The sequence below is a fragment of the Bos mutus genome, chromosome X (genome assembly GCF_027580195.1).
Source record: "Bos mutus isolate GX-2022 chromosome X, NWIPB_WYAK_1.1, whole genome shotgun sequence".
NCBI lineage: Eukaryota > Metazoa > Chordata > Mammalia > Artiodactyla > Bovidae > Bos > Bos mutus.
In genome coordinates this window covers 28,012,297-28,035,642 of record NC_091646.1, presented here as the reverse complement: position 1 = coordinate 28,035,642, position 23,346 = coordinate 28,012,297, and the positions used below count along the sequence as shown (strand labels likewise).

Genomic DNA, 23,346 nt, shown 5'->3' with positions numbered 1-23,346 from the left:
ATATTGCTATTACCCACTTTCTAGAACAATTGCATTCCAGCATTGCCCCTTACATACAGAGAATGACAAAACAGAGCAGCGAGAAATGTACTATCTTAACAGTTTGTGGCATGTCTCAAAATAATCTTACTGACCTAAATTAACAATTCTCATTTACATGTATTAGCAACAAGTAGATGGTGCTTATATTAGCAACATGTAGAATGTGCTTTTAGTTTAAGAGTTACAAACTCAAAGGCCAACAGGGTCAGAGAAATTACTTAAATGTATAGAGTGTCAGGGGTTCTATTAAGGAGTGGTACAGACCATGGTAACCTAGAAGGTAAATGCCCCACCTAAAGGTCAAAGCAAACACCCTCTTCCAACAACACAAGAGAAGACTCTACACATGGACATCACCAGATGGTCAACACTGAAATCAGATTGATTATATCCTTTGCAGCCAAAGATGGAGAAGCTCTATACAGTCAGCAAAAACACGACTCAGGGTGGATTGTGGCTCAGATCATGAACTCCTTATTGCCAAATTTAGACTTAAATTGAAGAAAGTGGGGAAAACCACTAGACCATTCAGGTATGACCTAAATCAAATCCCTTATGACTATACAGTGGAAGTGAGAAATAGATTTAAGGGACTAGATCTTATAGACAGAGTGCCTGATGAACACTGTACAGCAAACAGGGAGCAAGACCATCCCCAAGAAAAAGAAATGCAAAAAAGCAAAATGGCTGTCTGAGGAGGGCTTACAAATAGCTGAGAAAAGAAGAGAAACTAAAGGCAAAGGAGAAAAGGAAAGATATACCCATTTGAATGCAGAGTTCCAAAGAATAGCAAGGAGAGATAAGAAAGCCTTCCTCAGCGATCAATGAAAAGAAATAGAGGAAAACAACAGAATGGGAAAGACTAGAGATCTCTTCAAGAAAATTAGAGATACCAAGGGAACATTTCATGCAAAGATGGGCTCAGTAAAGGACAGAAATGGTATGGACCTAACAGAAGCAGAAGATATTAAGAAGACATGGCAAGAATACACAGAAGAACTGTACAAAAAAGATCTTCACAACTCAGATAATCACGAAGGTGTGATCACTCACTCTCACCTAGAGCCGGACATCCTGGAATGTGAAGTCAGCTGGGCCTTAGGAAGCATCACTACGAACAAAGCTAGTGGAGGTGATGGAATTCCAGTTGAGCTATTTCAAATCCTAAAAGATGATGCTGTGGAAGTGCTGCACTTAATATGTCAGCAAATTTGGAAAACTCAGCAATGGCCACAGGACTGGAAAAGATCAGTTTTCATTCCAATCCCAAAGAAAGGCAATGCCAAAGAATGCTCAAACTACCGCACAATTGCATTCATCTCACACGCTAGTAAACTAATGCTCAAAATTCTCCAAGCCAGGCTTCAGCAATATGTGAACCGTGAACTTCCAGATGTTCAAGCTGGTTTTAGAAAAGGCAGAGGAACTAGAGATCAAATTGCCAACATTTGCTGGATCATCAAAAAAGCAAAAGAGTTCCAGAAAAGCATCTATTCCTGCTTTATTGACTAGGCCAAAGCCTTTGACTGTGTGTATCACAATAAACTGTGGAAAATTCTGAAAGAGATGGGAATACCAGACCACCTGACCTGCCTCTTGAAAAACCTGTATACAGGTCAGGAAGCAACAGTTAGAACTGGACATGGAACAACAGACTGGTTCCAAATAGGCAAAGGAGTACGTCAAGGCTGTATATTGTCACATCATGAGAAACACTGGGCTGGAGGAAGCACAAGCTGGAATCAAGATTGCTGGGAGAAATATCAATAACCTCAGATATGCAGATGACACCACCCTTATGGCAGAAAGTGAAGAAGAACTAAAGAGCCTCTTGGTGAAAGTGGTGAAAGGAGAGTGAAAAAGTTGGCTTAAAGCTCAACATTCAGAAAACTAAGATCATGGCATCTGGTCCCATCACTTCATGGCAAATAGATGGGGAAACAGTGGAAACAGTGGCTGACTTTATTTTTCTGGGCTCTAAAATTACTGCAGAGTTTGCTTGCAGCCACGAAATTAAAAGACGCTTACTCCTTGGAAGGAAAGTTATGACCAACCTAGACAGCTTATTAAAAAGGAGACACATTACTTTGCCAACAAAGGTACATCTAGTCAAAGCTATGGTTTTTCCAGTCGTCATGTATGGATGTGAGAGTTGGACTATAAAGAAAGCTGAGCACCAAAAAATTGATGCTCTTGAACTGTGGTGTTGGAGAAGACTCTTGAGAGTCCCTTGGACTGCAAAGGAGATTGAACCAGTCCATCCTAAAGATCAGTCCTTTAGAACACCCTGAACTGGGTGTTCATTGGAGGGACTGATACTGAAGCTGAAACTCCCAATACTTTGGCCACCTGATGCAGAAAGCTGACTCATTTGAAAAGACCCTGATGCTGGGAAAGATTGGGGGCAGGAGGAGAAGGGGACGACAGAGGATGAGATGGCTGGATGGCATCACTGACTCGGTGGACGTGAGTCTGAGTGAACTCCGGGAGTTTGTGATAGACAGGGAGGCCTGGCGTGCTGTGATTCATGTGGTCGCAAAGAGTTGGACACGACTGAGCGACTGAACTGAACTGAAAGGCATTCAAATGAATATATTTGAAAAACAGCATGCAAAAGCAGAAAGATGTTCCTCCTGGCTAAGCCTCCTGTGGGACCTCTGATTTAATTAATTAGCCATTGGAGGTGGGGAATCAAACATGGCTATTTAACTGAACTGATGGATTAATTCAATGAGTAGTTACTCCAGCAGCCCAGCTGAGTCTCTAGAAAGTGGGTAATTTTTTTTCCTTTGGCTTTAAAGACAATACCTGTGAAGAATAATTCCTTACCATGTTCTGGATGCCTTTAACTCACCTTCAAGAAGCTAGCCAAACTATAATTGACATTTCTGGACTCATCCGGAATCTCTGCATAGCGAATAGTCACGTGGGGAATTATTGCAAGAAGCAGTGAATGTAAGACATGATGATATGCCTCAGAAAACCTCTGGCCTCTTGGAAGCTTCAATTAAATTGGCAAAGAAAAAAAAGAGTTGTGAAAGGTCTAAATCAGTGTTGTATTTTCAAACACATACTGTATATAAATGTGTTTTTAACCGCAGTATACTTTTTCTCCCAAATTAAAAAGACATGGCTAGTTAAATCTATACTTTAGATCATTACAGCACCTATTTGGACCTGTAATACTACAACTGACTGAAATCATGAACAAGAGTAGGTCATTCTGACCCAACTTTGGAATCATGTTCCTGAGATACAGACACATCCGTTTTTCATTCCATCTTTTTCCTGACACACAAAGTATACATGCATCCATGCATTTTTAATTTCAGTAAACCTGTTCTGTGGAAATATTGATAAAAATGTAAATATGAAGTGATTATTTTTTACTTCACAAGGTCTTAGCTTTCAATGCCTATAGCTAAAATTTCTTTGTACTTCTGAAGGAGTTTCAAAATACAACTAAAGGTATAAATACAGCATATTCCAGGAACACACGCATTATATAAAGAGATTTTGGTTTTTGTCTTTTTTACATAAAATGTTTTTAACTTTGTACATGCCTTCAATCTTTCTAAGAGAATAGTTCTTTCTGATTTGGTACGTGTTCTCCTTCCTAATGAATATTTTCGACACTGACATTTTAAAACCACAAGACAAAGGGAAAGCTTCAAAGATAATGTACTTAATATGGCAAATACCTCACAGGGAAGAATGTATGTGGTGAGCCTCTGAAGTTGAGACTTTGAAAACATATGAACACTTTTGTTGTTGTTTTTTTTTTAAAGAAAACCTGAAAAAAGCTACGGACTGAGAGTCCTTAAAATATAAAAGAGGATTTGCACATCACAGCTACCCATGAATAAGATTAGCCTTCTTTGTCTATGTTAAATATTATTCTTCAGCCTACTTACCTTAATTTTATTCTCTTCCAGCAAGTATGTGGCCATAGACTTTGCAATAATTTCAAAGAAAAACCATGAGTACTAAAATAAACAAATAAATACAAATCAATCTTTAATTGTTACCCAAATCCCTGAAGCTTATAAAAGGCTGACAAATCACTATGGATTTTGTCTCTGAAGTTTAATAACATTTTAAAGTGATCACTACTGACTATCCAAGTCCCATAGAATACCTTCAAATTGTGTTGGCAAAAAGGTATGCCTCAGGGCTGGCTTGTGATGTACAAAGGATATTTGGTGGAGAGGGGTATTTTATCACTGACACTGCTTTGATTTGCCTACATGTGGTGATAAGAACAAACCAACTTTTAGTTTACTTAATTACTGCTTTTAAATTCTCTATGGACAATGAATCATATTACAGCCTCCACCCAGTGAGGGACCCAACCCTGCCCTTTGTACAATACTGGGGCCAGCCCAAGTAGCAAAGGTGTTTGTGTAAGTAGGATTTGAAGGGTACAGGGAAGTCTCAAGCAGATACCTGGTGGCTCAAATGGTAAAGAATCTGCCTGCAATGCAGGAGACTCAGGTTTGATCCCTGGGTTGGGAAGATCCCCTGGGGAAGGAAATCGCAACCCACGGCAGTATTCTGGCCTGGAGAATCTCATAGACAGAGCAGCCTGGAGGGTTACAGTCCATGGGGTTGCAAAGAATTGGAATGACTGAGTGACTAACACCATTACTAATAGGAATAGTAAAAATTATGACAATAAGAAGAGCCACCATTTGAGAGAGTGCCTACTATGTGCCAGAAACAACATGTTAGATATTTTACTTGTATTTCAGAAATGAGAAAGTGGATGCTCAGAACTGCTAACTAACAGGCCCCAGGTCACAGAACTATTGTGTGATGAATACAGCATTCTCGCCCAGAGCTATACCCTCCAAAATTCTATTATGCATTTGACTGAGAGCAAGGGGTAGGTGGGGAGGGTAAAGGGAATGGAGGATTTCTGTGGAGAACTTGGGGGCAAAGGATGCATAGGCAAAGTGCTGGGCAAAGAGGGAGTCACTTGAGGAAATGAGGACAGACTAGACCCGGAATGGGAGGGCATCAAGCAAGCATGTCTCTGTGTCCTTACCTTTAGCAATTTGTTTATTGCTAAAAAGTCTGCAGACTGTTTCAGTATCGCTATCATTGTAGTCGCAAGAGTTTCATGTATCAGCTGGGCCTGAGGAGCACTGGGTTTTTCAGGTCGGAAGCTATACTACAATCAAAGAGAATGAATCATAAGACCAAATTCTCTCGTAAGACAAATGCTCAGAAAGAAAGCTTACTCCACAAACCTTAATGAAGGATCTTAAATAATTATCCAAGCCTTCTTCATGGCACTTTGATACGATATGTAAGAGAACCCTGAAACAACATTCACAAAAGTCAGCACGTCAGACCACAATGAAACACTATAGTTTGATTCTTAGATAAAACCAGCATATCTAACCCTTAAAAATACCTAATACTATCTAAATAATGAAAATATTAAATGGCATCTTAGTTTGGATCCAACAAAGATTTCAGCATGTAACATGTTCAGGGCTTTGTAAAATACATTTCTTGGGTCCAAAGAAGGATGTTTTATTTTGGCAACCAAGATATTTCTTTTCATCTCCTTTCTAAATCACATTTGAAGTATGTTCATAGCTACCATATAGTAAAAAGCCTTCAGTAAGGTAAATATTGAAATCCCCTCTAGTAAAAATCAAAGGAAAATAATAGGAAAAAATGTTAAACATGTCAACAGATGGGGGGAAGGGAAGGGCAAGACAAAGCAAGTATAATGAGATGAACTAAAATTGTAGGCAAATCTAAGATTAATAGAAAGTTTTAAAGTTATGAAGCCAGCAGTGGTTCTGCAAGTTTAGCATGCATCAGAAACACCTAGAGGGCAGAGTGCTCACCCCTCTCCCAGAGTTTCTGATTTTTTAGGTCTGGGGTGAAGTTCCATGATTAGCATTTTTAATAAGCTTCCAGGTGTATTGATGCTGCTGGTCTGGGAATCACGTTTTTTGAGAACCACTGGACTAGAATAATGCTTCTTAAATTAGCAACCAGACTACCCCCAATAGCAGAGAAGAGTAAACAGTATGTGGGTGTGTGGAGCCTGAACCCTGAGGCTCCAGAGACGCTGTGGCAACAGCAGTAGCAGCAAAGCCAGAAACACCCAGCAGTGAGCTTATAATTTTTTTAAACCCCTGTTTTATTTTCAAAAATTAAGTGCATTTTGCATCCTACTCTACAATATATCCTTGTTTGTTTTCCTATAAAAAGAACACTCTTATTCTTGTGAGTAAAAACTAATGGCCTAGGGCCACTCTGTCCAATGTGAGAGCTGCCAGTCACAAGTGGTGATGTAAACAAATTAACTACCATGAAAAATTCCGATTCTCAGTTACACCAGCCACATTTCAAGAGTTCAACAGCTAAATATGACTAATGGCTACCATATTGGGCAGTACAGGTATAGAACATTTCCATGACTGAAGAAAATTCTATTGGACAATACTGGTCAAGGGCGTGATTCTCAAACTCCATTGCATTAGGGCATCGTTGTGGAAACTTTAGGAAAAAAAAAAAAATGCTGAGTTCTGCTGTCAGAGATTCAGGTTTAACTGGTATGATGTATGGTCTGGGAACAGATATTTTAAAAAGCTTCCCAGGTTGCTCTAACATGCAGGAGTTTTAGAACCCCTGGTTGAGGAAAACACAGTAAACTTATCCTATGGTTTCTGGTACCATCTATCCCTGGGGATGTGAGTCCCTCAGTCCGAGAAGAAAGAAACTAGAGAAAAGTTATATTAGGCTTCTGCCTTTGGGGTTCTAATTTGGAAGACAAATGAAGAAATGCAAAAGGAAACAAAAGTTGATTCTTCATATTGTAACACCGAAACTCACATGGTGCAGTTGAAAGGAACGTCATCTTCATGGGTCATGTTTGTGAGAACTTGGAAGAGTTGCATAAGAATTACAGGTAGAAACTGTATCATGACTTGGATCTCCATGGCATGCAAACACTAAAATAAGTCATTATTAGTTATGAAAATCAAAGTATGATATAACTTGCAAAGGTGAAACAACCAAAAATTAAGTAATGATAAATACATTCACTCGAATATAAGCTCACTTTAAACACATGCTTCCAGGGATAGGGGACTTTGTCAATTACTTTATACACATCTCTATTTTGGCACTCAGATTTTGTTAGTTCCTTTAATATTAAATACTCTATTGAAGATGACAAGTATAACTGGGATCAACAGGGGAGCAGGCATGTTTGGAAGTACTGGAGACTGGCCTACCAGCCCCCAGCATTCATATGTTTTACAGGGGAAAGTGGGTCATCACTTTGCAGTGAGAACGGGATTCAATAAAGTGTATTTCTATGTATGGTTGGCTTTACACTGGCTCCGTCCACAAACTGAGGCAGTTCTGCGTTCTAACATCCTCACAGTACATTTCTTCAAAGTGCTAACACCCTACCCCTACTGATTGGCACATTAACATCAGAAAGAAGAAATATATCCGTGTATACAGAGAAGTGATACAAGCAGCAAAATATTGGGTTGGCCAAAGAGTTCGTTGAGGTTTTTCTATACAGCTTATGGAGAAACCCGAACAAACTCTTGGCCAACCCAATAATTGAAATGTCCTTCTTCTTCCGTCCCTCCTTCCTTCATTCACCCATTCATTCATTCACTCACTGAGCACATTCTACATATTGGAACACCAGTTCAGTATTTACTGCCTGGAAAAGACAGAGATGGTCAGACAAGTCTGTATCCTAAGGAACACAATATTCATCTTTCAGAGTGCCCCATGTTTCCATCCTTATGCTCACCCTCCCTTTTCAGGCCTCTCTCATCTCAACAGTGACCTCTTAGATTTCTGGACAGCTTCTCTTCAATCAGATACCTAATGCGAGAAACTGAGCTCAGGGAACCTCTAGTCTTTCCTTCACGTTTTTCCAAATGTTTTGCCCTCTCTCTTCTACCCATACAGCCATCACCCTGTTTTCAGGACTATAACCTATAACCAAAATAATCCAGTAATTTTCCATTAATACTAGGGCTATGTACAGTTTCTCCTCAATCTCAGTATATTTAACTCTCATTTCCAAAACTCAATCCTCCTCAAGTAGTGGTTACATCAGGCCACTTTCTGCCACCGTCAAAAAAATTGTTGATGCCTCTCCATTAGCCAGGACAGCGGTTCTCAACCAGAGACCCCTTCACCACCCCATCCCTCCAGGCCATCCAGCAACGTCCAGAGACATTTTCAGTTGTCACGACTGAGGAGGTGCTACCGACATCTAGTGGATAGACCAGAAGTGCTTCTAAGCACCCTCCAATGCATAGGACAGTCCTTTACCACAAAGACCCATCCTGCCTCAAATGCCAACAGCGCCAAGTTGGAGAAAACCTGACCCAGGCTATTAAGTCTAAGTTACTTAAAACCCAACTTATATTTTTAGCCTTAACATTCAGCATTCTTCATGAGGCCAAACTGGTGTCTTGACTGCTCTGCTCCTTGAAATTGTCAAATGCATGCCTACCTTCGTGCCTTTGTTCATATTTTTTTAGCAAAGTCCTAGCCACCCTTCCCAGTCAAGTTCACCCTCAACTTCGGTGAAGCCATTCATGCACTCATTCAATAAAGGTATACTGAATAAAGGTATACCGAATGGGCTTCCCTTGTGGCTCAGCTGGTAAAGAATCCGCCTACAATGCAGGAGACCTGGGTTGGGAAGATTCCACTGGAGAAGAGAACTGCTACCCACTCCAGTATTCTGGCCTGGAGAATTCCATGGACTGTATAGTCCACAGGGTCACAAAGAGTTGGACACGAGTGAGTGACTTTCACTTTTTTCACTTTTCATACTGAATGAACTTCCGACTGCCAAGCACATCAAATGGACATGGTTCCTATCATCAAGCAGTTCACAGACAATGGAAGGAAAACACATGGAACTGAATCGCTGTGACACAAACAGTAAATAGTACACAGTAAATGCACAGAAGAAGAAGCAATCGTGTCTGCAAGTGAAGAGGGAATGTCACACACTTCAGAGGACGGAGGTTCTAAGGTTCAAGGTTAAGTAGGATCACATCAGGTAGAAAAAAGAGAGATGGGCATTCCTTGCAGAAGTGGTCTCCCTGTACCAGTACTGTTTCTCTACACAGAGAATTTATTCTCTACCCAGCAGCCAGAGGGTTCTTTTTGAAAGGCAAGTTCAACAATGCCATTTCCCTCTATTACAAACAAAACCAATTGCCACGAACAAAAAGCTATGAAGGGTTCCCCATCCTCCACTCATCTGGGGCCATCCCCTGCTCCTTGCTGCTCAGTGTGCTCTAGCTATGCTGTCTTTCACACATCCCATTGCAAGGTGTTTACACCTGCTGCAATAGTCTGTAGATAAAACTTTTACAGTTTTATCATCTATGGCTGTCTTCCCCTCATCAGTTCTTTTCAGCTTGAAATTTCATCAACTCCTCAGACAGGTCTTCCCTGACAACTCCATCTTGACTGCACTCCTGGTCACATTAGAGCCCATTCAGTTCAGTCACTCATTCACATCTGACTCTTTTCGACCCCATGAATCACAGCACGCCAGGCCTCCCTGTCTATCACCAACTCCCGGAGTCCACCCAAACTCATGTCCATTGACTCGGTGATGCCATCTAACCATTTCATCCTCTGTCGTCCCCTTCTCCTCCTGCCTTCAATCTTTCCCAACATCAGGGTCTTTTCAAATGAGTCAACTCTTCACATCAGGTGGCCAAAGTATTGGAGTTTCAGCTTCAGTCCTTCCAATGAACACCCAGGACTGATTTCCTGTAGGATGGACTGGTTGGATCTCCTTGCAGTCCAAGGGACTCTCAAGAGTCTTCAACACCACAGTTCCAAAGCATCAATTCTTCTGCACTCAGCTTTCTTTATAGTCCAACTCTCATATCCATACATGACTACTGGAAAAACCATAACCTTGACTAGACGGACCTTTGTTGACAAACTAATGTCTCTGCTTTTTAGTAAGCTGTCTAGGTTGGTTATAACTCTCCTTCCAAGGAGTAAGCGTGTTTTAATTTCATGGCTGAAATCACCATCTGCAATGATTTTAGAGCCCCCCAAAATAAAGTCAGCCACTGTTTCCACTATTTCCCCATCTATTTGCCATGAAGTGATGGGACTGGATGTCATGATCTTAGTTTTCTGAACGTTAAGATTTAACCTGTTCTGTTTTCTTCACAGTACTCATCCCTATCTAATGGGACTTCTTTATAATCCCTCTCCGCCAACTGGAGTAGGTATGTTGTCTGAATTATTCCAATTATATTCCCAGCATCCAGTACAATATCTGGTCCCATGGTAGGTACTCAATAATTATTTGGGGGATGACAGAATAAATGAAGGAATCAAAGGGATAAAGATGGGAACCCTCTAATCTCAGTGGTTCCACAGTTTTGTGAACTCTGAGCATTTATATCCTGTATCATGCAATTGACATTTAATTACATATTGCTTTGGACGATTATTTGCACTACTGACTTATATTGTCATTTGACTTAAGTGGGCCCCTCTCGACTGGTCATAAGATCCCTATGGAAAATAGCCTAAGTTATTCTTCTTTGCAAGACACAGCATCTAGGAAAATACTGAACACATAATAAGCTCAGCATGTGGATGGTTAGATGAAGTGATTGAACAATGTCATTTATAAGGGCAAGAGATGGCAAGGTTTGATAAAAAGTACACGGGGCTAGGAGTCAAAAGACCCATCAAAAGACATGCTCGGCTCTGATCTCCTACTAACCAGGTGAATAACCACTGGCAAATCTCTGTCCTCAGGCCTCAGTGTCCTCATCTGCAAAAAAAGTATCCCTAAAGATACCTTTTAGCACTAACATTCCATACAGGAGTTTGGCACTTTCTATAAACACATGGCATTTCATTCATTGCCACTAGAGGGCGAGCACAGGTCACAGAACTAACAGAAATTCCACACCCTCAAAAACACAAATATGAATACCTTTCTTCCCCCTCCATTCTAAGAATATCAATACAGGAAATTTAACTTTGTTAAAACTTTTACAAAGCTTCCCCAGTGGAAGAATAAAGCCACGGATCTGAGCAGACAAGGCATTCACATATAGAGCGGGATTCTGGACATTACCCAAGATAAGGACTTGAAATTAGGTGACTTACTGTACTTCTTAATGCTCATTAAGAATAAAAGCCACCATTTATCGGCTACCTGCCTGATTCTACCTTTCCAACAATCTATTTTCTGTATGGTAAGCAGGATGATTCTTTAAAAACCAAAGTCACATTACATCACACTCCTTTGTTCACAGCTCCCCATCTCATCATATCTTACGAAGCCCTACTGCACCAGTAACCCAGCTATCTTTTCCAATGGGGCGGCCTATCCTTCCATGTGCCAGCCACACTGGAACTCCTCCTGTTTCTGGAACACACCAAGGAAGCTCCTCGGGGCCTCTGCACTTGCTGTTTCCAGCCCTTGCCCAGAATTCCACATGGCTGGCACCCTCCTTTCCCTTAGGTCTCTTTACTGGAGAGCTCCTTGTTGACAATCTAAAAAAGAGATCCTTATCACTCCTTATTTCCCTTCCCTATATTCTGTTTTTCTTTATAGTACTTATTACCAACTGACATAAGATATACAGTTGACCCTCCATCTCCACATATTTCACATCTGCAGATATGGAGAGCTGACTGCAAGGGACTTGAGAATCTCTGGTATCTAGGGAGGGTCCTGGAACCATGACTGCAGATGTATATATTTATTCATTTATGTGTTTAGTGTCCATCTGTCTCCACAACAAAGTAAGCTCCTTGAAAATAGAGATATTGTCTGTTTTCTTCACTTATCCTCCCCATGTTTAGAATGAAGCCTGGCCCACAGGAGGTACTCAAGAAAAAAGTGTGGAATGAATACCACACAGCAGATGCCCTGTCTCACTGAGGCCTCACAATCACTGTACAAGTGGGTATTACTGTTATATTTATGAGACAGAAGAAAAAACAAAGGCTTGGAGAAGTTAAGTAACTTGGTCAAGGTCAATCACAGAGCTAACAAGTGACAGAGCTGGGGTACAAGCTCATTTTGTGATTCCAGAACCCATACACGTATTACCTCATTCACACTGCCTCTCTGAAAGAAATGTCTATTTTTGTTCATTTCACATCATTCATTATTAACATATGTCAAAAGGGAAATCCTGTAGAGGACTTCATTTAAAATCAAAACTCCTCAGACTGGCCATGGCTGATCTACTGAAGGCGCAGCCAAGAGAAAAGCTACTGTCAGCTGGGTCTTATGACATGTGCTTTGTCCCACCATGTTAGGGAATAAACGGAATCTTGGATTCTCAATGCTTTTGATAAAATATGGCATTTCTTATGGCTCCTATGCACAATGCAGCAACTAGGTTCCCTCTTATCAGCTGACCCTTTTGATACTCTTTCACCTACGGACCCAGGAACCATTTCACATTGTATTCCAAGTAAAAGTGACTCGTTTCTCCTGGCCTTTTTCTCCACAGCATTCTCTACCTTTACTGGGCTGTCAGCAAGATGAGAAAAGACCTGGAAAAATCAATCTATGGACCCAAAATAAACATTTTCATGAGATTTTTTTTTAAGTATGTTGTTGAATTCTGGCTAAAACATTCTCTTCCTAATGCCACGCTTCCGTTGTGTGCTTCTAAACAGCCACTTGATGGAAAAGGACATAGTAGAAAGTGCTCTCTTGAGGATTTGCAACCAAAAGTATTTTCAAGTATTCATTTTTTTTTTGGCCCCCCACATCAAAAATGTGGCAACCAAAAGACAAGAAAAACAAACCTTTCACAGAAAGCTGCTGTTCATTTACCTTTAAATATTTAATGAGCTCCCCAGGAACTTCTTTCGAGCCTGACTGAATCAGCTGGCAATGCTGGAAGAATTTGTGCACATGCAGATCCTGAAAACCAGATGGATACAGCCATATGAAATTTGATTCATTACCCACAAAACACAGGCTCTCCACCTCTACCACCCGTCCTCCCACTCAGAATCTTGCAAGCCTGTTTCCCCAGGTTTTCTAATGACCCGACTCGGCATCTACAGCCACCAGCACACATGTTCCTCCTTGAGTCCCAGAGTCCTCTCAATCCACACACAAAACAGCGAACCAGGCCCATTCAGCATGCATCTCAGTGCACCGGGTAGGCCACCATTTATGTCCAACAGTGTCAGACTTTATTTTTCTGGGCTCCAAAATCACTGCAGATGGTGATTGCAGCCATGAAATTAAAAGATGCTTACTCCTTGGAAGGAAAGTTATGACCAACCTAGATAGCATATTCAAAAGCAGAGACATTACTTTGCCAACAAAGGTCCGTCTAGTCAAGGCTATGGTTTTTCCTGGGGTCATGTATGGCTGTGAGAGTTGGACTGTGAAGAAAGCTGAGAGCCAAAGAATTGATGCTTTTGAACTGTGGTGTTGGAGAAGACTCTTGAGAGTCCCTTGGACTGCAAGGAGATCCAGCCAGTCCATTCTGAAGGAGATCAGCTCTGGGATTTCTTTGGAAGGAATGATGCTAAAGCTGAAACTCCAGTACTTTGGCCACCTCATGTGAAGAGTTGACTCATTGGAAAATACTCTGATGCTGGGAGGGATTGGGGGCAGGAGGAGAAGGGGACGACAGAGGATGAGATGGCTGGATGGCATCACTGACTCGATGGACCTGAGTCTCAGTCAACTCCGGGAGGTGGTGATGGACAGGGAGGCCTGGCATGCTGCGATTCATGGGGTCACAAAGAGTCGGACACGACTAAGCAACTGAACTGAACTGAACTGAACTGAGTCCAATATTTGTTTCCTCTTTTCAGTAATGTCATCTCTGAAGTTGGGCGCTTCTGTATTTTAATGGAACAAGCAGGAAGAGAGGTCTGAACTGACAGGTGAAGAAAAGGGAGTCACCTGACCCTGCGGCAGCCAGTGTCCAACTGTCCTATGTGAAATCTGCAGACACTGAATCTGTGGATAGCACAGACTGTCTCAGGAATCAGAATCAAGAAATTCCGGATGAATTGAGAAAGTAGAATTGACATATATACACAATCATGTGTAAAATAGCTAGCTAGTGGGAAGCTGCCATATAGCACGGGGACCTCAGCTCTGTGCTCTGTGATGACCTAGAGGGATGAGAGCTGGGGTCGGGCGGGGGGGAGGCGCGGAGGGAGGTCCAAGAGGGAGAGGATATATGTATACATATAGCTGATTCAGGCTTCCCAAGTGGCGCCACTGCCAAAGAATCCACCTACAATGCAGAAGACGCGAGAGACTTGGGTTCAGTCCCTGGGTTGGAAAGATCCCCTGGAGGAGGGGATGGCAACCCACTCCAGTATTCTTGCCTGGAGAATCCCATGGACAGAGGAGCCTGGTGGGTTACAGCCCATGGGGTCACAAAGAGTCGGACACAACTGAAGCAACTGAGAAAGCATGCATCGCTGATTCACGTTGCGGTACAGCAGAAACTATCACAACAATGTAAAGAAATTATCCTCCAATTTTAACAAAAGGGATTAAAGAGAAAAAAATTGAAATCGGATTTTGACCTGCTTCCTCTAATTATTATCTGTGGGACCTTGGGTAAATCTTTTAACCTGACTGAGCCCCTGTTTCTTTTCCTGTAAAAGGATGGAATGGCCAAGGAAACCTGAGAGGGCTGCACCAAGGAGTGTGGGCTTCACCTTCTCCACCATGATTTTTCAAATGGTGCTTGAGGTGTCTCACAGATACTTGATTCTAATTTCAAGGATGCTGAGTCTAAGAGCAAACTGTAGTAGCTAACCCTGATCCACTGACTGCCAACTTCTGTGTTCAGCTCCAGTCTAACCATAAGAAAAACATCAGACTAATTCCAACAGAGAGGCATCTGCAAAGTACCAGTAGTTCTGAAAACTGACAAGGTCACCCAAAGCAACGAAACACTCGGAACTTGTCACAGCCAAGAGCCTAAGGGAATGTGAAAACTAAAAGTAACATGTTATCCTGGATAGAATCCTGAAACTGCAAGGGGTACTAATAGGTAAAAACTAAAGAAATCTGAATAAAGGCCAGACTTCAGCTAATGATTATGTCTCAATACTGCTTCAAAAGTTGTAACAAGGGTGTCACACTCATGTTAAATGTTAACACTAGAGGAAACTTGGTATAGGGCATATGGGAGGTAGCTGAACTATCCTCATAATTTTTCTGTAAATCTAAAACAGCTCAAAAAAAATATATGGTTTAAAAATGGTGATAATAGCCTCCACATTTTTTTCAGAGTTTTGGAAGATTCTAATCAGTCAATGGGAATAAAAGGATTTGGTCATTTGAGAAGAACTTAAAAATTTGAGCTATTATTAAGAATGGTGTTATTAACTATTGAGAAAGTGTTTCAGGCCACAACTTCTCTATATTCATGTAGAAATGAATATCATCTATTTTAATCAAGAAAAAAACCTCAAGTATTAAAATTGACAAAATTCAGGGACTTCCCTCATGGTCCAGTGGTTAAGACTCCTCACTTCCAAAGTAGGAGGCATGGGTTTGATCCCTGGCTGGGGAACTAAGGTCCCACATGCCACATGGCGTGGCCAAAAAAAATTTTTGACAAATTCATGGGATGCAACTTACTTGAGTGTAAATGGTAGACTCCAAGTGGCTTTTGATCTTCAACAAAGGCTTTGCACCATCTACCCACTTAATATCCACATTCGGTTGCTGGGAACAGAAAACATACATGTGAGTTTTTGTACCATAGTAATGGACAGATGAGCAATATATGTATTTCAACATTTTTCTCAGAAACAAATGTGCTAGTTTCAGACATAGGGAATTATTGGAGAAAATAACCTGCCTTTAGAATAAATGTATCCTAAATCATTTTGAAGTTCCCATCCTTTGCAGGCGGATACTTTTCCTAATGACAATAAAAATGACTATAAGAAGGAATTTTTTTATCATGCACAAAATCAGAGTCCCATTTTAAGTTACTGGAATCAACTGACATGAGGTTACTTTGTCAAACTATGACAGAAACTTCCCAACACTCGTTTTCCATACTTACTTTGTTGTGGACCAGCATCAGCCCTCAAACTACACTCTGAGTAGCTATCAACCACACTAAACCATCCAATACGCCAACAGTATTCTATTTTTTAAACATTTCATCATATACGGAAAACTGAATCACTTTGCTGTACAGCAGAAATTAACATGACACTAAATCAACTGTACTTGAATAACATTTTTTAAAAGAAGGCAAAAATAACATTTCATCATGATTTCTTCAACAAATACAGATATTTTCCTACCCTTCTGGATTCTGCATCATTCAGATTCATGTAGCCTGGGGGAAGATTGGCGGAAACTGGCAGCTGCTGCTCCAATGTGATGATTCTACCATCCTTCAGTAAAGGTACCCAGGCAAAGCCAACTGACAAGACAATAATCAACCATGAGAAATGAAATCACAGATGCAATTAGCTACACAAATATCTGGTCACTGGGGAGCAGGGTAGGGCTGGTGATGCTGCCAGGGGTTTGTATGTGAGAGTCCAGGTATTGGGCATCCAAGCACTGGGGGAAAAAAAAATGACTTTGGATGGCTTCCTAATCCTAGCCTGGCCACTAACAGGTTATTCACGCTACCTCCTTGACTATAATAGGAACAATAACACCCAGGTCTTCTATAGAATAGTGAGTGAAAGACCAAAGTGAGCTGATACACCAAAACACTTGGAAGCTTTTAAAGTGCATCCATTTCATTATCTTGACATACTAGGGGAGCATTTTGGTAGACTTATTTTTTTGGATTCAGATGTCTCTTGTCCACCTTACAGTCTCATATCCGAGACTATAATCAGACAGCAATCACCGTGTTGCAAAATTTCTTCCAGCAACCCTAGGGTAAGTAAAGGACTGTGGAAAATGAAGGTCACACGTCAGGGTTACGTTCTATATTTATACACAGCAGTATTTGGTTGGGTGGTTTTCCTGATTACAGAAGGAAGAGAGGTAGCAAGAGAATACAGCCACAGCACAGTACTTACAACTGGAATCACTGAGAGATTTTCCTCCCCAGTCTCTACATTTCTTAACAGTTCTACCCCAAAGAGCCTCTTGGCTTCTTATTAGAAAACTCATCATGTTCTAAGCTAAAAAAGCCAGAGCCATCTGTGTTGCTCAAGTCAAGCAGTGTCAGTATTTCCATTATAGAGATTACTTTGGACTTCAAGTGTTTATAACTTAGCTGTAAAAAGGATTGCTCTGAACTGAGTTCTGGCATATGACGGAGGGTGTTGGCTCGAGAGTACTTTTGAAAGCCACTGCCTTCTGATGCTTTAAAATTCTTTGTGTGAGTGTGTGGGTGTGTGTGTGTGTGCACGATGTGTGCGTGTGTTTACAGTGTGAACACAAAAGTCAACACAAATCTGGTTAGAACGTGTCTAATTTGGCAAAGCTTTAATTCTTAAAGAGACTGATACGTTGCATTCTCCAAGTAGACTGAATGGCTTTCTCAGACGCCAAAGCACGCCTGCAGGGCATCTTTACTAGTACAGCTTCAGTAATGCTTTACCCAGGGCTTTTCTTTTAGAAAAAGCAGAGGAAAGTAACATGAGCAGAAGAACCATTCAAAAGGACTCTGTCAAAGTAGTTAAACTGAAAATCAGACAAATGACAAAAGGTTTCCAGTCCAGAAAGCAGGAAAAGGAAAAGATATTTCTTGTTTTTCAGGGATATTTTTTCCTTACATAAATTTTTATTGACATATAATTCAGATGCCTTACAATTAATCTATTTAAAGGATACAATTCAATGGTTCTTAGTATATTCACAAAGCTCTACATCTATTGCCACTACCTAATTCCAAAACTTTTTTATCACCCCCAGAAGGAACTCCATACCCCACAGAAGTCATGTTCTATTTCCTCTTCTTCAAGTCCCGGACACCACTGATCTACTTTCTGTCTCTATGGAATTGCTTGGGCAACATTGTTGCACTGCAAATCAATCAGAGCATGGCCAAGTGTGTCTCTTAGTCAAAAGTCATCTAGAATGCTTGGAACCTATAAAGGTACAATGTCAAGCAATGCCTCAAAGGTGTGAAACCACTTAAAGGATAGACAGTTAAAAGTGATGAGTGCTGGGGAGGAGTTTGGGATTAACAGATATACACTACTCTATATAAAATAGATTTTAAAAACTAGCACCTGCTGTATACAGCACAGGGAACTATGTCCAATACCCTGTAATAACCTATAATGGAAAAGAATCTGAAAAAGAACAGATATGTGTGTATATATACATATGTACGTATAACTGAGTCACTTTGCTGTACACCTGAAACATTATAAATCAATAATACTTCAAAAAAACTTAAATATATATATTTTAAAAACTGATGAGTAGCAAGAAAATAACCACCTCATGCTCTACTGAGCATCTTGCCCACTTCTGTCTAGGATCTGGATAAGACAACATTTGTTAGTTTCCTCTGGAGGTACACTGTCATATACCTCACTGTCTCATTATTCTGCTAGATTTCTTCTCAACCTGCAAGGTCACTATCCTAAATGAACTGCAATTTCTAAGGGGATCTAGAACAAGAACACACTATCCACAAAGGGACTTTCCTAATATTCAGTACTGCTGCCTGCTGGGCATCACTCAGATGTGTCACTAACATTGCAAACTCAGCATCAGTCAAAACCCACCAGCCCTAGGCATAACTCTGCTACTCGGCAATACCTTCTTTCCAGTTTTGAAACTTCAGTGCTAACTTTGAATCATCTCTCTAGAGGCCAATCACTTGCCAGGCCCAGTATATTCCTCTGCAATTGTCTTTTCTCCACCCTCACCACCTGCCCCCCACCCACCCACCATTACAGCCCCACTGTGGTCCCCTTCCTCTCCTGAACTCTTGAAACAACCCCCTAACTGGTGTTTCCTTCCTTCCTTCTTCCTGCTCCACCTCACCTCACCCATTATATTGCTGCCTGATTGGATTTCCTGCAAAACAGCTCCTACTGGTGTTTATAACCCTCCAGTATTTCCTATTGGTAACAGAACAAAATCAAACCCACAACCTGGTATTCAGGGCCTTCTATCATCTGACTCTTCCTTTTCAATCTGGCATCCTATGCTTCCCTCCCCAGTTCCCGGTGCTCCAGTGCATGGAACTATTTGGGGTTCCCTGTCCAGATCCCTCAATACTCTGCCTCTATACTGGCTATTCCTTCATGCTGGAATCCTCTACCTTCCTGTCATGACTGCATTGTCAAAATCTATGCCACCCTTCAATACCTCACCCAAACACCATCTCCTCCTGGAAGCCTTCCCTGACTCCCAGCCACTTGTCCTTCCACCAGTTGAACTGAATAATTTTATGTGATGTCAGAGAATAACTCGCTCTTCTCTGATATCACATAGCACCATTTTATTGGTAACTACTACTTTCTGTCTTGTGTTATAAATGTCTACATAGATCTTGTTTCCCCCACTGGACCATGTGCTCACTGAAGATGACATCTATGTTTGATGCTCCACTGTCTTCTCCATATTACCTACTACAATATCTAGTACATAATAGATATGCAGACATATTTACCAAGTGAATGAACAAATTTAAGATGGGTCCAGGCTAACGACACAGAAGCAGCCTGAATGCCCATCAACAGAGGAAAGGATAAAGAAGATGTGGCACATATATATGATGAAATATTACTCAGCCATAAAAAGGAATGAAGTTGTGCCATTTGCAGAGGCATGGACGGACCTAGAGGCTGTCATACAGAGTGAACTAAGTCAAAAAGAGAAAAACAAATATCACATATTAATGCATATGTATGGAATCTAGAAAAATGGTATAGATGAATCTATTTGCAAAGCAGAAATAGAGACACAGATGTACAGAACAAACAAATGGACACCAAGGGTGGGAGGGGGTGGTGGAAAGAATTGGAAGATTGGGATTGACATATACATACTACCTTGTATAAAATGGATTAACTAATGAAAATAGACTATATAGCACAGGAATCTCTATTCAGTGCTCCCTGATGACAAAGAGGGGATATATGTATACATATAGCTGATTCACTTTGCTGTACAATAGAAACTAATGTAACATTGTAAAGCAACTAAACTCCACTAAAAATGGTAAAAAAAAAAAAAAAGAAAGAAAGAAAGAAAGGAAAAGATGGGCACAGGCTAACTTGGATTTGAATCCCAAAGCATACTGACACTGAGATAGTGGATGTGGCATGGGCCATGTCCATAGGACCTGTGATACTCTCCCAAGGATGCTTCCCATTGGTCTATCTAAAGCCTCGAGGAATGAGACCACAATTGGGGCTTCACTACCAATGCTTATTCAAGTTTGTTAAATCTATCCTCTTCTCCATAGAATTCCAATCTCCCTTGGGTTCAAAAATGCCCATGGCTCTGGGCTCACTTCCTTCTTCTCAATGAGTAGAGCTGCAAGATTCTGCTTGCTGGGCCATTCCACACAAAAGAAATAACAAAAATATAGCATCACAATATGGGTTTCTCTCTGAGAAGAACAATATTACTTTATGTTGCCTACAGTAGTCTAAGCACACTGGCAAGCATTTGGACATGATGTTGAGTAGAAATGATGATAAAATTAACATGTAATTCATATTTTAGCAAGGAAATTTTAACTCAGAAATGCACTTTTTGATAAGGGGAAGCGGTCTGTAGCTTGATGAAAGAGGGTATATCCTAAGACAACTCCATTTCGAATAGCTCTAGAGAGAGAGATTTAAAGAATGCATGGATATGTGTATACCTATAGCTGATTTACATTGTTGTACAGCAGAAATTAACACAACATTGTAAAGCAATTATACTCTAACATTTTTTTTTATTTTTAAAAGATACACACTTATAGATAGATTAGACATAGATATAAATATAGATAAATAGATAGAAAGAAAATCCAAAAAAGAATAGATGCATATATATGTACAAGTGAATCAAGTTGCTGTACACCTCAAACACCGCATTGTAAATCAACTATTCTCCAATAAAGAACACACGTACCTGGAGTTTCAACTGTGTCCTGCTTTTTCGTTGTTCCCTTTGTGTTAATTTCACAACTTACGTGATAGAAAGTGAAAAGCAAATGATGTTTTTGATGAAGGTGAATGGGAAGCTCAATTTTTATCTGAAATGAAAGCAAAATTATATAGAGCATTTTGTTTTCTTCGTCAAGTGGGACTGTCAGACCTTTAGCTTTGTTTCATCATACTTTTCCAATGACATAATTTTCTAAATCACAGGTTAAGTGGTCAAATAATAGATATCATTTAAATATATTCCAAATGCCTTTCTGGTCAGTTTCAGTTTGACAACAATATTCTCTTGGGTTGTGAGGGCTGATTTATTACTCTTCCTGGAGAGTTGTGGATTCTCCTGGATTCAACTTTGCAGAAGCATTTTCTGAAACACTGGATCAAAACCACATCCTTAAAGCCCAGAGATACTATGTAATTCAATCTGAGTCAGTGAATCCAATCCATCTACAATGTGCACTGAATTTGAAAACCTGCCTTTTTTTTTTTTTTTCAAAATCATTGCCCTCCTCTGCGTGGGAAAAAAAAATAAGCCTTTATGAATAAATGAGCAAAAAGTCACTGAGGTATTATGGAATCCACAAATTACAGTTGTATAAATTTCTTTAGAGGAAAAACACAGCTTTACTCTTGAATAAATAAAAAGTATCATGACACATGCATTTCATGCTAAAAATTAATACTTTAATACAAGCACCTCAAGTAATTTGCCAATCAGAACCCAAGTGAATGTTTTTAATGTCTCCTGGGAAGGATGTGGGCGACAGATCACAGATTTAATTGATTTAACGCACATGCGTGGACCTGCTCAGGAACCCATGTAAGCCTACACGCTCACACTCACTTTCCTGGTTAATACATAGCAAATGTTTCAAAAGTCCGTTTCTGGCTTCCTAACATGGATTACTTACTACATGAACAAGCTTTCTCTCTAGTGACTGGCACTGGTTATAGAGAGGAATACATTAAACAGCTTGGTGATGGGACATCTGGCCTAATTATCATTCACACAAGACACGGCTTTGGTGTGATAACTAATTTCTGTTGTAGGTATATTTCACCACAGAATATGCCTATTCACAGCATCTAGACCATCTGGGTATCTAATGCTCTGCTGCACATAAATATGGACACACTCCCTCCCTGGGTGGCAAAAACACATTCCCTGCAAAGGTTGGGGCACTGGACTGAGCAAGTCCCGGGCTGGGGTTTCAGGCCTCCATACTACAGCAGCTGGGCCTGGGGAACTGGGGACAGCAGGGTGGGGGGATGGTTTCTGACCAAGCCAGGGATGGACACGTGGAGCCTGAGAAGCAGAAACAGCAGACCTTCTGGCCTGGGATGCACACCCAGGTTCCATGGAGACACACGGTTATCAAAGGCAGCCTGCGGATTTGGATAAGCTGTCTATGCACAGACTAGAGGAGGTTTTGACAGAGACACTCAGAGAGACACTGAGAAGGACACAGACACGCAGAGACAGAGAAGTGGGAAGAAAGACAGCCAGGGACAGAATCGGGCAACCTGACTGAGGACAGGTGCTCAGAGGCCGGGAGATGGCCTCTGTCTATATTGCACTGAGGCATTTGGTGCAGCCGATGGGATTCTGGGGGCCCAGCCACACTGCTGTGTCTCTCAGAGCATTTCACTTACAGACAGGCTGCACCCTCCCATGCAGAACCACAGGAGGTAAGAGCTAGGAGGGCCTTCAGAAAACCCCTTCCAAATGTCTTATTTTAAACTCTGGAAATTGGAGACTCAGGGAGGGGAAGTGACCTGCTCAAGGTCATGGAGCCAGCTGATGTCCAAGTGTGGGCTAGAAGTCCTGTTCCAGTCTGGCGTTTGTTTCCTATGTTATCCCATGTCAGAGCCCCTTCTATCTGTGGGCCCAGGCTCCACTGTCACCAAAGGGCACCAAGCAGGCAGTGGCCCTTCATTCTGATGTGACATTTTCTATTTTCATGTGACTAACCACTCAGGGATTGAAGGTGCAGATGCAAGACTGGAAATGATTCAAACAGAAAAGAAACAACCACCACAGCATTTTCTCAATGAGAAAATAAGGTATTTTACCTCATCATAGAACTCTGGATTTTGGTTGTGATGTGAGACCACAGCATAAGCATTTGTGGTAAAGACAGACCCTGCAGGTTTTCCATAGATACACTGCAAAAGAAGGAAACA

At 41.0% G+C, this 23,346-nt stretch overlaps 1 protein-coding gene across 2 annotated transcripts in view; it reads right to left on the bottom strand.

Moving 5' to 3' along the window:
• DOCK11 (dedicator of cytokinesis 11) overlaps positions 1-23,346 on the bottom strand; it is a 161,609-nt gene that overhangs the window by 33,829 nt on the left and 104,434 nt on the right. For both annotated transcript variants that reach the window (XM_070365836.1, XM_070365837.1), the window contains exons 19-28: positions 23,236-23,328; positions 21,131-21,254; positions 16,378-16,499; positions 15,698-15,784; positions 12,902-12,991; positions 6,901-7,019; positions 5,295-5,364; positions 5,090-5,215; positions 3,957-4,028; positions 2,897-3,043 (exon numbers count right to left, since the gene is read on the bottom strand). In XM_070365836.1, coding sequence (XP_070221937.1) covers positions 2,897-3,043; positions 3,957-4,028; positions 5,090-5,215; positions 5,295-5,364; positions 6,901-7,019; positions 12,902-12,991; positions 15,698-15,784; positions 16,378-16,499; positions 21,131-21,254; positions 23,236-23,328 — 1,050 coding nt within the window. The remainder of the gene's footprint in view (positions 1-2,896; positions 3,044-3,956; positions 4,029-5,089; positions 5,216-5,294; positions 5,365-6,900; positions 7,020-12,901; positions 12,992-15,697; positions 15,785-16,377; positions 16,500-21,130; positions 21,255-23,235; positions 23,329-23,346) is intronic.